General features: G+C 38.9%; 1 protein-coding gene across 1 annotated transcript in view; it reads left to right on the top strand.

Annotated features, from left to right (window-relative positions):
• The window catches only part of usp43a (ubiquitin specific peptidase 43a), a 99,400-nt gene that overhangs the window by 76,227 nt on the left and 7,455 nt on the right, over positions 1 to 15,718 (top strand). Inside the window, exons 9-14 of the mRNA XM_023412830.2 lie at positions 2,071 to 2,174; positions 5,094 to 5,171; positions 5,337 to 5,466; positions 6,510 to 6,629; positions 7,968 to 8,217; positions 11,926 to 12,084. Coding sequence (XP_023268598.1) covers positions 2,071 to 2,174; positions 5,094 to 5,171; positions 5,337 to 5,466; positions 6,510 to 6,629; positions 7,968 to 8,217; positions 11,926 to 12,084 — 841 coding nt within the window. The remainder of the gene's footprint in view (positions 1 to 2,070; positions 2,175 to 5,093; positions 5,172 to 5,336; positions 5,467 to 6,509; positions 6,630 to 7,967; positions 8,218 to 11,925; positions 12,085 to 15,718) is intronic.

The raw sequence follows: 15,718 nt of genomic DNA, 5'->3' as shown, positions 1-15,718 counted from the left end.
AGCGATTCATTTGAAATTTGAAAAGTTAATTTAATTGCATTGATCCCTTTAGATAAACAGTCTTTCCTTTATTCAGCTGGGCTTGTTGGCAGGAAGTCACTATTAAAGAAGTTTAACTTTAGGTCCCCAAATCACGCAAATTTTAAGAATGATTGACAATTGAAAGATCAGACATCATTTTCATCATTTTTTTAAATCACCAGATTTACTGTTTGACCAGTTTCCTTTTGTGTGAGCCTTCTGCTGACCCAAGGGCAGTTCGAATTATCCTCATCATATTTGAGTGAAATATTTTGTCAGAGTGGGTCTGTGCAATGACACCTTTTGTGATTTATTTACATTTACCCTGCAGACTGGGCCTCACTGGTGTTGACACTTTAAGACAGATTACAGATCAGCCTGTAGTAGGTTGCGGAGGCTGTCCTTAACTCTCCAAAGTTCCCTGAAAAAAATGTACCAAACTTTTGTGTGATTACTCATTAGCCGAAAGTGTCTTGTCGGCTCTTCTTCATTATATTCCAATAGATAGATAAGGCCATCTGAATGCATGCTTGCTCAGGCCCTTAAAACCGAGAAGAGGGACTATGCCTTTTTCATTTGCTGCTTTAGGCTCCTATTAACCAACTAATTTATTTCTCTTTATGCTCTGCTACAGTTCCTATTTTCCAACGGCGGCCCCTCAGAATGAACACATTAGCAACCAGACTCTGCTCTCTGCTCTCTAATAACTCAGCCCTCTTGTCTTTGCTGCTGAGGCAGCAGAGGAGTTATTATTCATCTCTAAATACATTTTCTCTATTCGAGTGTGGAGGTGGCAAAAGTAGCTGCCAGATGTAAATGAGGGAGTTTGAGTGTTTTGAACTGTTGTGGTGATGTTACGTACAGATCCTGCAGGAGGTGCTGAAAGTTTAACTCCAAAACACTTATTCACATCTGTCCAGTCCATTCAAAGGCAATACTTGTTTCTTATTTTTCTCTGTTCTCAAAATATGTTTTGACATTTGAAACTTACGGTTTACTTAGCCTCGAAATCAGAGCTCATAGATACCAAGCCTACATTAGACCACAAGTAACCACAGCAACAATTCAGCTGCTTTACACTTTAAAACAACTCCGCTGATACAAAGCACTTCACTACAAAACTTCAGAATTATATGATATAGACTATAATAAAGGCAAACTAAAGTAGTAGTAGTAGTAGTAATGTAACTCAACATTAGCCAAAGGACTTGATAATTAGAACACAATTTTCAAAACCATAGATTAACTTCTCTTTGGTAATGTTATACTGTAAGTGAGTGAGTGAGTGAGTGAGTGTGTTTGTCTTTATTGGGACACGTAATATAATACTACACATCATAAGCTCTCTTTAAAGGCCATGTCTTTCATGTGTTACTGGCTAACAACACAAGCCAAAGTTGGGATAATTTTGGTGATTTCTGTATTTTTGTTTTTCTCAGTGGTCTTCTCTCTGGTTTTTGCCTAACATTCACTCTGATTGTTGCCCATTCAGTTTATGAATATTTTCAATGTTATCGAGAAAAAACATTTTCGTGCCGTTTTCAGAGGCTTTAGGTCTGAGTTTTTCTCCACCGAGCAACATATTAAGCCGATACACTTTTCATTATTTTGAATTATTTTTTCATATCCACATACCCTATGTAATGCGGGGTTGTTCTTTCTACAAACAGCATCTTACTAATATCATAATTATGTTAATTCCCCTCAGAACATTTCAATGAAATTTCTTACCCATCTCAGAGTGAGTCTCTTACAGAAAGTAGGTGTTATTTTTACTAGTAGCGCGTATGTCCTCAGAGAAACTATAGTAATGGAAGCTGTATATACTGTATGTATATAGGGCATATGTTACCTGACTGCACACTGCTCATCAACTTGAGCTTGAGCTGCTTGAGCGTGCTGGTTAAAAATCAGTGCTCCAAGCTGTATGAGTTTGCTTTGAATTTCACTTTTGTGAGATGATTAAAGCTAAACTGACGGTAATGTTTAAGGTGGCGTGGACGCTCTTGAAGGACACAGCTGCATTAATGTGTATTTCTCTCTCTGCAGAACGCTGGGGTGCTATTCAAGATCAGAATGGTGGGAGGATCGGCAGCCTACAGCTACCTGTCCCCACAGGATAGCAGGCCACTCTACCACCCTGCAGTTGATAGGTAGGACACACATATATACACACACGCACAAACACACAAAGGAAAACTACATACTGTGCTGTTCTATACAACTGCACACACACACATACTTAGCCATCATGCAAATTACTGTACATTCTTTCTTCGAGTCGTCAGTAATGCATTTATGAAGTGTAGATCCACAGTCAGTCCACTCATACATGCATATTAGCGTTCACATTCAATAATACGGACACATATACATAATGAAACACGGATATGTACACGTTGCACCATGACCTTGATGTTGGAATGATAAAAAAGCATCTATAGCAGTGCTTGCAATGGCCATGCCACATCGATGACAGGCTGACAGTGAAAGCACAGTCACAAGTCACAGCAACATCCAAACAAATAAATATATAAGCCAATTAAAGCCGACATTGAAATGATTATATCAAGTCATATTCATAACCATGGCGGACAGGTTTTCTAGTGCGTTAGACAAAAAGCTACAATTCCTTTTCGAAGCCAGTGGACCTTAAGGGGATTACAGGCAACTGAGTAAAATGATATCAGTTTGAGGGTGTGAAGATAAGGCCTTTATTTCCTGTGTGATAAAGAGCATCAAGGTGTCACTGTACAGCTGAGGAGCTCAGTATGAAATTACCAGAAAACTCAGTGACAAGCACCAGATTATTCTTTCTGTCCAAATGACGAAAGTGAAAAATTTACAAAAGGGCACCTTACAGTTCCCCATATAGACATAGCTACACCAAGTTAGAGGGGCGGTGGTGAGATCTAATGTCTCATTTTCCCATTTTCAATGTTAGTACGCACACTTCAGTATTTCCATTAAATGACCCGCTGTAAACTTGTCAGCTTAACATGTGAAGATTCATTCATTCATTAGCCATACTGCGGGATAGTAATATCTCACTGATTTTTTTGAATTACATTTTTTCAATAACATATTGCAGACTCATTGCTCCTTGCCAGCTCTACTGTACAATTTTTGTTCGTAATAATTACTGTTTGTCTGCATGCTGTTGTTACGATGTCTGGAGTGTGCCACTTGAATTATTGTAGACCTTTAAAGTGTTTAATTGACCAGCTGCGATGTGTCGGCAGAAGTCTGGCCAATCAAAGCTCCTTCTGCTGTTCTGTGTGTTGGATTTTAATTTCTTAGGTAGCACACCACTTACACAGAGAGTCTTTCAGTTAAATTGATCAAATGGGACTGTTAAAGCAGGAAAAATTAATTGTGAGATTGAGTATGGTAGGCAGGCATATTGCTAAATGAAATAAAAAGAAAAAATACAATGAATTTTGGTTGTATGATTCATTGTTTAAAGATTTAGATTATAAAAAAGAAAGATCCACTTGTCACAGAGGAAATGCACACATGCATTTACAGTACCACAGACACACACACACACACACACACACACAATCTTAATTTTTTAGATTCACAATGCAAAGTAGCCTCATGCCCCTGAATCCTTCGGCAAAGGAGTGTTGTTTAAAATGAATGAATTGATTTTGTTGGACAGATCAGTGGATATATGTGACAGGGAAGGTTTCTCATTCATCCTGAGGCAATTATTATTGCTGCACTCTCGTAAAGTGGGCAGAGAGAGAAGGAGAGTCTCTCAATAACATTGCTCTCCGAAACGCCAATCACAGTAAAACTAGTTATAACACACTGTAAGGAAAACTATTTTAAACACAGGAAAGAAGAAACTGAAAACCAAAGTAGATTACAATGTCATCAATGTTCTTAAACAGAGATTATGAATCTCTTAACTGTCAGAGATAGAAAGCAGAGGCAGATCCTGACCAAGCACAGGCTCAGCGACCACAAACTGGCAATCGAACAAAAAAATCATGCCAACTGAAAGAAACCATATGGCCACTGTTTGACAGGTGAAGTTGACTTCATCCTAAAATGTAAATCATTCATCATGAAATAAGGAACATTTACTTTAACCAGTTTACTTCAGTAATTCCAAACTTCAATGAACTAAATGACATCTCAAAATCAAAAATAATCTGGCACAACCTGAGGGACAGTGAATGAAACAAGATGCACACACACACACACACACACACACACATACAAATAATATACTTTAAAGTGTCTGTTCCTTTTCATAATCAGTAAGGACGTTGCCATACTGAGGCCTTTAACCTCCCTGAATTGTTTATATGTTATGTAAGCCTGACATCTAGTGTTAAGGCGCGGTACATACACATTCATGCGTTTAAACATGTTCACAGAGAACAATAAAGAGACAGCAACATGGGTGACACCACTCATAGTGAGAATCACTCAGTATTCAGCCATGCCAGAAGCCTCCAGGCTGTCTCCATCCAGACTACTGATGCTTTGAAAAATCAAAGGGAACTGAAGTTCGACACGACTCCAAAACACCTACCACTGCTGATCCGTCATGTTCCCGGAACAAAAGAAATAACTTCTACTCTTAGCATTCAGTGATTGTTAAATCCACCTTTGCCATCTGTCAGTGCTGTCTGGCTGTTGAATACTGATGCAAGTTTATCTTTCCTCCTGAGATCAAAGCAGTGAAGGTAACGTCTGCAATACAAACATGACACCACAGTGTGACTCAACATCAACCATTTGCATATTAATACATGCAGTGTTTTACCTGTGCCCGATCACACTGTGTAACCCTGCTGTTGCCAGTGTGTGTTACCAGCGTGAAAAAAAAAAAAAATCAAAAAGCACAAAGAAAACATTCAAACACAGCGTCAGGTTCAATGTCACCAAAGCAGATCCTCTATTTGTTGCATTACAGCGTGACAGATTTCAGCCTCCCTTGGTTTTTTCGGTTTCAGGTTTTTGGAGATGGGTAATGTTTTCTGCTACAGCTGGATAAACTAAGATCATAATATGTGTGTGTAGAATCTTATTGTTTTTCTCTTGCTGTATTGCAGAGCACTGAAGTTCTGTGGTCCTGGGGGACCGCCCCATGTAAAGCTCGTCATCGAGTGGGAGCACAAGACTAAAGAATGGTAAGCACTGTGCACAAACCATTTTTCCTCCTAGAGGAGTATACACACTGTATGTAAACAAACATTTAGGCAGAACACACACACACAGTTTATCCACTGCTGAGTGTCACTTATCACTCTTTGCTCAACAATGAACAATGAACACTGTGTGTTTGTGTGCTGCAGTCTGTTTGGCAGCATCCAGGAGGAGGTGGTGAAGGATGCGGAGAGTGTGAGGAACCAGCAGCAGCAACATCTGCAGCAGCATAGCTGTACCTTGGACGAGTGCTTCCAGCTGTACACAAAAGAAGAACAGGTGAGACTGAAGGCAGCACATCTGTCAAATAAAGAACAGAAGTCTTTATTCTCACTTGGCAAAGTCTTTTTCTATCCACAATACACTTTCTTCTTACTCAGTTATCCTCATGTTTCCGTTGTTAAAAGTACTGCGGCTTGAGTGAACCAAACTGCCGTCAGTGCAACAGTGCAGCTGTAAATAAATGCCATACTTTTTGTAAAGGGAAAAGAGTTTTACAAAACTAACTTTTAAAGCTTGTGATATCTCCTGCAAATGTGAAAAAACGGACTCTAAATCTCCAGAGGAAGTAACTTGAGTCAGTCAGTTGGGTCAGCAGATGTTTGAAAATGAAAAAAAATGTTGCGGTGTGGAGGTAGAAAAAAGGGGGTGCTTATATCTGTGGCACGGTCCTCATCTCTGCTAGAGGCTAAGGGCTCGAGGCTACATTAGCCACAACTAGCATAACACAGCCAAATCTCCAACTAAACTCGTCCTCTACTCCTGCCACCACTACAGCTTCCTGACTAATTCGTGCAGGTTTGGCAACATGTCAGCAACCCAATGCACCTGAGAATAATGGTTTCAGACTGAACCCCACTCTGTGTCTCATGACATCCATCCTCCAGAAGGTTATTTAGACGTCTGAATTCATATTTCTGCATCATATTACATCATTAGTTGCATATAACATAATTATTTAACACATATTGAGAAGGTGTCTATTATTTGAGATTTAGATAGGTTTCTTGTCTCAGCAGGAGCATCCTTATTCCAATTTTTCTCAGACAGCCCATGGCGGTGAGATCTTCTACACCTGCAGTGGCTCTCTGTACAACTCCCTTTCTATTCTTATAAAACTGATCATCAAAGAAGCTGAGTGAAAACCTAATTTTATGTGTCACCCAGCTCCGTTGTCCAAGAATGTGCAATCTTGTGGACACAGTCCTCACCTCTTTTATAGAAGATTTTTTTAAAAAAAACTGTTCATCAAGGGCAAAAAGTGTCAGCCTTAACAATCTCTAATTCATTGTCTCATTTTGGCTTTCCTGCCTCGATTCCAGCTCGCCCCAGATGATGCCTGGAAGTGTCCCCACTGTAAACAGCTTCAGCAGGGCATGGTGAAGATGAGCCTGTGGACTCTGCCTGACATACTGATCCTCCATCTCAAGCGCTTCCGACAGGTAGGCAAACTATAAAAGGGCTTCTTGTGAGGTCCGATACATAGTATTAGTATTATTATTACAAAGTATAGCAGCTTAAGAGCCGGATGTTGCCTTCAGGAGCTGGAGACCACAACAGGAGAGTGAATATTGGACTTAGATTAATTATGTTGACAAAATAATAAATAAATAAATAACTCAGAATGAATGCTGATGTTACTCCTTGTCTGCTGGGTATGCTTAAAAAGGCAATAGTTTGCTAATGCATTTGCCATAACAACTTCACAAAGTAATAGAGTCATTATTGGATTTTCTACTGCCCCTGAATGGGGAAAAAACACAATTAATGAAAGTTTAAGAATCATGAACTTTAAAACTCTTAAAATTCTACCCATTCTCTCTGTGTAATTGTGTTTTTGTTGTGCTCCTAATTTTTGTGGGGACAAAACCCAACATCTAAATCAATTTAATAGCTTGCCAAATTGAAGAAAATGCTCTCATGTTAATTGCTACTTCTAATATGTTGTGGAAAATAAAATTCAGGCTATTCGAGGAATGTAAAGGAGGGGGGAAATAATTGCTAACAAAGAATACACAAAAAGGAAATATGAATATTGCAGGGCAGGGTCCTGCCCAGTTAGATGGAAATTTCCACTGTAAAATAAAATTATAAGAACTGCTCCTTGTGTATCTGAGTTTTGACAATCAGCCAACAGTCATCTTTCCAACACCTTTGCTTAATGTTGTGACGCATAGAAGTGTGATTCCCCAAACAGTGAAACATACAATCAATACCTCCATCTACAACAGGTATTGTCCCTGACCTGTATGCATTAAGCCTAGAGGATGTGTGTAAGTTAGAACAGCCTGTCAACATCCAGCAGTACCGCCTGAATCTCATCCATCCTCTGCATCTTGCCCCCACGATGCTCCTCGGTGACCTCAGCTCAGGAAAGCAGAAAGGAGTCAGTCCCATGTGTCCTCCCTCTCCATTGGTAACAAGTCGGTCTCTGTCTAGTGCTGTGGGAGCGCACACCGCAGTTTCCCTCCTCTGACCAATGTACTTTTTTCAGCCTATTGATTAGAATTCAGTCACTGTCAGAATCTGTGCCAATGACTAGTTTTGTGTAGGAGACTTAACCAGAAGCCCATGATCTGGTTATGATAATGTACCCATCCCAGGAGGAGCCCTTCAGGAGCTAAGAATGATATGAACAGACTTGGCTTCGAACTATCTCACACGTCTGACATTGGATACCTGTTTAATAAAGTCAGTGTCAATCCTTTTCTGCAAGATATGCTTGCTACCTGCACATGTATGTACTGTATACATATATTAATAAAGAAATGTTGAAACAGGTAGGCGAGCGGAGGAATAAGCTGTCAACCTTGGTGCGTTTCCCCCTGACTGGATTGGACATGGCCCCCCACATGGTGAAGAGGAGTCAGAGTATGAGGAACCTGAACCTGGGAGCCTGGACACCGTCCTGGAAGCAGCCCTCAGGACAACACAACCCACCTGCCGACATGACCCTCCCAATCGACTATCAGTACGACCTCTACGCTGTGTGTAACCATCACGGAGGAATGCATGGAGGACATTATACTGGTATGGAACTGCGTGGTATAATAGTAGTAGTAGTAGTGGTAGTAGTATAGATTTTCTATATTGTGACCATTTGTTTACTCTTCTTTATTTCATATGTCGATTATTTTTGAAAGTTGTTGAAACCAGCAGTTTTTAGACAATTTGAGATGCTATAGATAATTTCAGTTCCAGTTTATAATAGTATAATTAGTTTTTGTTGCTGAGGCCATTAAAGATGTACACCACAATAGGGTACTATACTTAAATACTGTCATTATCATATTTGATCAGAGCTTTTCTAGCAGCAATATGTTTTTCTCACAGCTGGACTCCAGTTCTTTTACACTTAATTATGAGCTTTTCTAAATAGCCCAACACACTTAGTCATTTTTGAAAAGAGAGATGGGAGCATGGAGTGATGTTGTGATCAGGCCTTACTTGTAGATTTGAGAATAATAGCAGCATCTTAACATAGAGCATTTATCCTTCACTTCCTTTTTCAGAAAAGCACTTACAATAATTCATAGGTTTAGATAACATCCGAAGTCAAGATGCTGTCCCATCCTTATCCTGTAGTGTCAAAGAACGCAAACTCAGCATGGTAAAGAGCATTTGAGTTCAAGTATGGATGTCCCATGGACACACCTGAGAGATGTGTTCTGAAATGAACTGAAATCAATATTTAAAACAACATTACAACATCCAGTTACACTCTCAGAATTTGTAAGTACCTTCATAGAGAACTATTGCAACAGAGAGAATCTTTAAAAATCAAATCTCATGTTCTTTACCAGAGGATGTTTGCTTAATTGTTATGGAGATGGATCCGCGCACCTCCCACCTTCAGTTGATGTAATTACTTCATCCAGTCATTATGCAGAACCTCACTGGTATTTTCAGTGAGTGTGGAAACTTAATGATGTGTTGAAAAACTTAAATGAGATGTATTGAAACTGCTGTTGATGAACAGTACCACAGGCTTTTTGTTTTGTTTTTTGCTTACTGCCTACCTTCAAACCCAGTATGGGTCCTGCTGGAGTAGAAACAAAAAACCTGTCATGGACACAGTCTTCATTATCCATGTGTGATTACTGAAACACCCGCCCGACATACTCCCAGGAGTAAACTGCTTGGTAAATAAAGAGTATTTTAAGCTTGAAAAAAAGGAAACGTTTAATAGTGACCTGTTTGACTATAATTTGGGTCTCCTATAGAGACCCCCATAATGATGCCTAAGCATTGTCTTAATAAACTCTGGTCCACCTCAAAACCCACAATGGCAGTAATTGCAAGTAGTCAAGTAGGTCCCTGCCTGTGCAGTGTATTTGAAGTAACTGCCAACAGTGTCCAAACAGCCATTACGACTGCCAGTGTATGGAGGATTTTCAGACCACACAGGGACACACTCAGTTAATGAGGTGAGTCATTCTTTCCCCTAATAGGTGGCTCCAAGTTACTAGAACTTCACTTTTTGTATTATTTTATTTTCACATAAAGTTCAAGCAATATCTATACAGAATTAGAATTATTATTATTATCAGCCAATTAATAAATTAATTAATAAATTAGAAACAGAAACTCACATTCAGGGGGGAAGAGAAAAAACACACTAAATGCACAAAACATGTCCAAGCTGAAACTTTGAATGAACTAAAATGAGATGATGTTTCTATGTGAGGAGGGTCTTTCTCATAATAATCGATAAATGAAGGGGTTATGTATAATGTTTTAAAAACTGTCTGTGTATAGTAAAGACCACCCATAGAGGTCCTACTAAAATTGTTTATACAGTGGCTTCAGGAAATATTCCCCTCCAGTTTTTGCACACTTTATTGTCTTGTAGATCTAACTTTAAATGGGTAAAATTGCCATTTTGCTCATAATGGAAAAGTTTTTTAAAAATCAAAAACTGAAATCTCACATTTACAAAAGCACTCAGAAAAAGAAAGAGCAATCTTTGACTGTCCTTGAGTTGCTCAGTGAAAGCCCAGAATTAAACCACACTGAACATCTGTGGAGAGACCTGAAGATGGTAGTTCACAGACACAATCTGACAGAGCTTGAGAGGATTTGCCAGGAAGAATGGGATAAACTGCTCAAATCCAGGTGTGGAAAGCTTGTAGAGATTTAGCCACAAATCCTTGAATCTGTAATTGCCTCCAAAGGGGCTTCTCCAAAGTACTGGATTAAAGGAGCTATTTGTAAGTCTTCCTATTGCTACATACCCAATATTAGCATTAACAGCTGTTTACTTACTAGTCTAGAAGAAACATGCTGTCTCCAGCGGTTGAAAGCAACCCTCTTGTTTTGCTTCTATTCTTACAATTTATTTTGTTTGACTAAAGTTAGCATGCTAACCGGCTAGCTCTGGCCAGATCAGACTGTCTTGTCACTTTCCAATACAGAGTAACTGTGGTGTCACTCTGCCCTCAAGAAGTAGCGCTGCTCAGAGGACGTATTATAACCTCTAACCTTGTAAACACAATGACAGCTGAATCTATCTTAGCAAGATTGGCAGGTAAAACAGCAACTTAAAAATAACTCTTTTAAGGGTCTGAATACTTGTCAATGAGAGATTTCAGTGTTCAGTTGCAATAAGCTTGCAAAAAAATTAAAAAAAAAAAATTTTTTCACTCTTGTCATTATGGGCTATTAGTGTACATTGATGTTAATTTATGTCACTTTTGTCGATTTTATCAATTTACAATTAGACATCTGTAACAAGTAAAAAAACAAGCAAGAAGTGAAGACAATGGATGAACTTCATTGATCAGAGTCATTTTCGTTTTTTAAGTCTACTGTATAGCTGATGAGATCGGTCAAAAAGCAGGATGGGAAGGTGAGACAAAACTGATTGTGTAATTGCAGGGGATGATTCGTGAAAAAAGCACAACTCTGAGGATAATATGCAGGAGATATGGAGACAGTGCTAGATGAGGAGAATGGATCAGTCATCGCCAAGGCAACTTGCTTGCACACATGTCTTTTATGGCATGGAAATGTAACTGGGTGCCTTGTGCACTATTACATGGGCACAGCAGGGTGATGCATCATTTACCTAAAGTAAAAAATAAATAAATAATAAAAAAAAAGAAATTGTGATTTGTCCTTCTGATGTTACCAGAGAGATGGACAAATTAGCAAACAGGAATACTCCACACTGAAACCCCACCTGGGAGTTATGTGAACGGTTTGTGGAGGGTTCTCTTTATGTTATATGCAGGTACGCACACTGAATTGTATTGTATCTAAGCCTCTTTGTGACTAGTTACGGCCACTTCCTGCTTACTGCTTTTTTTTTTTTTTTTTTGAAGAAAATTGAGTTCACTTATTGTTAAGGTATAAGACCAGCACTGAGTATAAATTACTATTATGAATTTCCTGTAAATGCCTGATGACACTTATTACCTCGAGCCAAAAGAACGCTACTGCTGCAGCTGCATTATTGATCCCTGGAGAGCAGCTCTGTGTCAGACAGTGGTTCTCAACTCGACTGCAAAGATATAGCTCTTCTATGTGTTCAGTAGTTATTACACAGCTACACTGGCAAGACTTGGTAGTAGAATAAATGAATTGTTGGTTTTGGCCTCTTCATGGTATTTTCTGATATCATGGTAATAACAATAATTATTATTATGACATCCTTACTCTTCAATTTTTTTATTTTCTTCATTGTCATTATGTTGCTGTGTCCCTTGTTTATGCTTGATGTCATTTTTTTTAACGCAGCTTACTGTAGGAACTCAGTGGACGGCCAGTGGTATAGTTACGATGACAGCAGCGTCGACCTGGTGCCAGACGAGGAAGTTTGTACCAGAGGAGCTTACATCCTTTTCTACCAGAGACGCAACACTATTCCTCCATGGTCGGCCAGTAGCTCCATCAGAGGTATGCTATGCTAATGAGTAGCCAACAGGAAAACATAAATAATTTCATGAATAAAAGGGCATATGAATTTAAGGAAATGCCTGTTTGTAGGACAGGAATGTTTAAATTAATATATGGTCTTTCAACGCAAACACTAAGGAGTAATGTAGGCAACAATGGGAGCATCGCGCAGTGGTTGGCGTCATTGGCTGCAACACAGTTCTGATATGTTCTCAGAGCGATCTGAGAGTTGCAGTTAAAAAATTCGTCTGACACAGATTCTTTTAAACATCCATCATCTTTTTTTTAAAACCCACCAGTCATGTGAGCCACAGTGTGGATGCTGGTCCTGCTCTTCAATCAAATATACATTTGTAATTTGAAAATATTGTATCAGTGCAAAGTATGTGCACAGTAAATGCATGTACTCATAAGAGTAAGAATGCTTTTGTTCAGTAGAGCTTATCTGTGAATAATAGGACAACATAGAGTGCCGTAGTCATTTAGAATAATTTGGACATAAAGAAATTAGTATCTGCTTCATAAATGAGTCGCAAAACAAGAATACAGCTGCTGGATCACTGTGTCTCAGATCTTTAGATGTACTTCTCCAAAGTATAATTTTCTATTACTACTTAGTAGGTGCCTACTCCATAGCCCAGATGGATTGTCTTTTTGCCCCCACACTTTTTCCTCATGGCAACAAAGATTCTTGGGTACAATAAAGCAATATCCTCTTCCAGAAATAATTTAAACAGAAGCACTTACACAGCTGCATACAATAAACCAATGAAATGCCCAAAGGATACATTAATGAGTACCCAGCAAAGTCAAATAAGTGCTTTAAGGCACAGTGGGGAGAGCAGAGTGTGATTGTCTGACTGTAGGGAAACTATAGGTGGTTATTAAATTCTGGTATGCATCTGCTGAAGTCAAACTCAGGAGCCTCATTATAATATATTTCCATTGAGAAACGCAGATAGAGTCTGTATAATGTGACACACAGCTCCACACACAGCGCTGATTGTGAAACAAACGAACAAATCTGTCTGTGCAAATAAGAAACAAGGTGTACAATCGAAAACAGAGAGTTCTTGTTCATATGCCGTGCTTCGATACCCAGATGTGATTAAGCGTTCAGGCTACACTGAAGAAGCCTGGTCTTAGCTAGCTCAGAGTAAAAATTTGGAACAAATTCTGAAGAAAATGTTTTCTTTTTCTTAAAAAAAAAAAAAAGAAAAAAAAAACATCCTTGCACACATCTGGGATGAAGCCTTAATCCTCCAGTCTGTTAACTGTATACTGAGCACTTTGAATGGACATCAGAAAAACAAATGCTTTCAGAAATGACCCCACCATCTGATGTAAAGGCAGACAGAAAGCAGAGCAGTGAAAGGTTAGTGAGGATAGAGTAGTGTGGAGATTATGGAATGTTGTGGCTCAGTAATGACTGAATACATGATGCTAAAGGTCAGCAAACATGTTACATTATTAACTTTTTAAAGGTCTTGAACTATACGAGCCTTAAGGCTGCTCATTCTGCAACAATAAAACCCTCCTTTGCTTCTTTATGGACCATCTACGTGACTGTTGACTCTGAATCACGGGTCAGTTTTGCTCTCCAGGTCATTTCCCACGGTGAACTCAAATCTAAATGTTTGGTTTCACACAGTTTTGTATAATAATGTTGGTATCTTTTACTGGGATTAGAATTTTTAATTAAGAGGAGTGAATACCGTGCCAACTGCCAACGGCAAGGCTATGTACAGAAGGAAAAGTCAGATAGAGATGAACTTGAAACCTTTTGTCGTGGCTGCTCAGAGGAGGGCATGCCAATACAGATACTGGAAATGTCAGAGTGCCTCGCATCATTAACGTATTAACCGTTATCATCATGAACTGTCCTTCCTGCTGCAATACAATTACTTATCCAAATGACCAATAATGAACCTATTTAAGTGTGCTATATGTGACTATATTAATTAGAAACAAAACCATTTTAACTGCTGTCAGGAATTGTACACATTTTCCCCATTTATTGCATTTTCCCTTGTTTAGTTTGTTTATAATGTCCACATTCTAAATGTCAAGTACTGTAGTGTACTGGATCTGTTTCTTCCTTTGCCCACTAATGATGAGCTCACCTGGTGTAGCCATCCTGTTTTTTTGCAGCCATCAGTGCCCACTTCAGCATAATTCAGCTTTGTAAAATCAAGGTATGAAAAGCCTCTCAGTGTAAGATATGAAAAACAAAATGTTAAGTGCACTGAGCCACAATGTGTTCCCTGTGTGTTTAAGTCAGTCAGATCTTGAAACAAACAACCCTTAGAATGAAACCAGGCAACCTGAGAGTGAATACTGAAAAGAGTAACACACTCATTCCTTTAAGAAAAGGAAAAAGTACTCAATGAATTTTTTCTCTCTATCTGGTAAAAATTGAAATCGAAACTTTTATTTGTGCCGTCTTGTATCTCTTCTCCTTGGCCCTCGGCTCTTCCCATTTACATACAAAATAAAAATGCATCCAAGGATGGAAACAACACATTTCCCTAATGGGACATTATTTCCCAGTGTAGCATCACTTTGTTAGATTACTTGTTGATGACTTTGTTGGTCACTTGGTCCTGAATGCTAACTTGACATTTAAAGGCCAGAAAACCAATTTTCTGAATTAATGATTGCCTCCTACATGAATGCAAAATTTTTGTTAGAATAGTTGTGCACATGAGAGATTTCTGTGTTTTGGTCCTTGTTTATCTCAATGTTTTCAAGTGGGTAGGTTAAAAAGATGATATCACATATGTCGGCACACCAGTGAGAATTTACTAGCATTTTCGCTATTTCAGTTTGCACGAATGCGGCCACCTCTTCCAAGCTTGTGTTCTTTCCTTCTGAACAGACCCAGTTTTCGGCACAATCTCTTCAAAGTCCTAATGCTGACAGCTACACTGTGTTTATGAGCCATAAGAGAAATAATTTCTTTGTTGATAAAGCCAATTCTGAAGTACAATTTCATCAGTTCATCTATACATGGCATTTTGTAGAGGCAGTCATACACGCTGTTTGATATCGTCTCAAAAGGTCGACTTTAATCTTTAAATGTCAAGTTTATTCTCGACATTCCGACTTAATTCTCGACATCTCAGCTTTTTTTCCTCGGAGTGCATGATGAAAAAACAATCTTCCTCCTCACATTTTTTTTTCTCATCCATGGCCCTACTACTCCTTCCTATGTTTACCTTTATTTTTCCACCTATTCTACTTCTTATTCTCCCTTGTCCACAAATGAACGAAAGAAGAGACAATTCAGAGCTGCTCGTGAGTGAAAGAACAAAAGAGACGTGAGGGCTTAATGAAGTCAACCACTGGCTTAAAGCTGTGCATCCTGTAAACCAAATCTAGATAGTGTGGGAGTAAAAGTCTAAAAAAGTCCAAATAACACCTGATACCTCTGGAGAAGAGTTGACTCCATCATTCTTCTGACCTCCATGACCCTCAAGATTTTCCCTGTCTGAGGAAAGAAGACATCATGAAAAAAAGATGAACTTTTTAAATACACACACACGCATAGATATTGCATACTCTGTGGTGTGTGTGGGTCCGTTATGTACGTTGTTATGTAGACAAGATCACCCTGTTAGAGTCATACTGTTTC

The sequence above is a fragment of the Seriola lalandi genome, unplaced genomic scaffold (genome assembly GCF_002814215.2).
Source record: "Seriola lalandi dorsalis isolate HSWRI2012SDOR001 ecotype SW California unplaced genomic scaffold, Sedor1 jcf7180002054487, whole genome shotgun sequence".
Taxonomy (NCBI): domain Eukaryota; kingdom Metazoa; phylum Chordata; class Actinopteri; order Carangiformes; family Carangidae; genus Seriola; species Seriola lalandi.
Note: the sequence above shows the minus strand (reverse complement) of the source record. Positions and strands in the feature narration are given on the sequence as shown.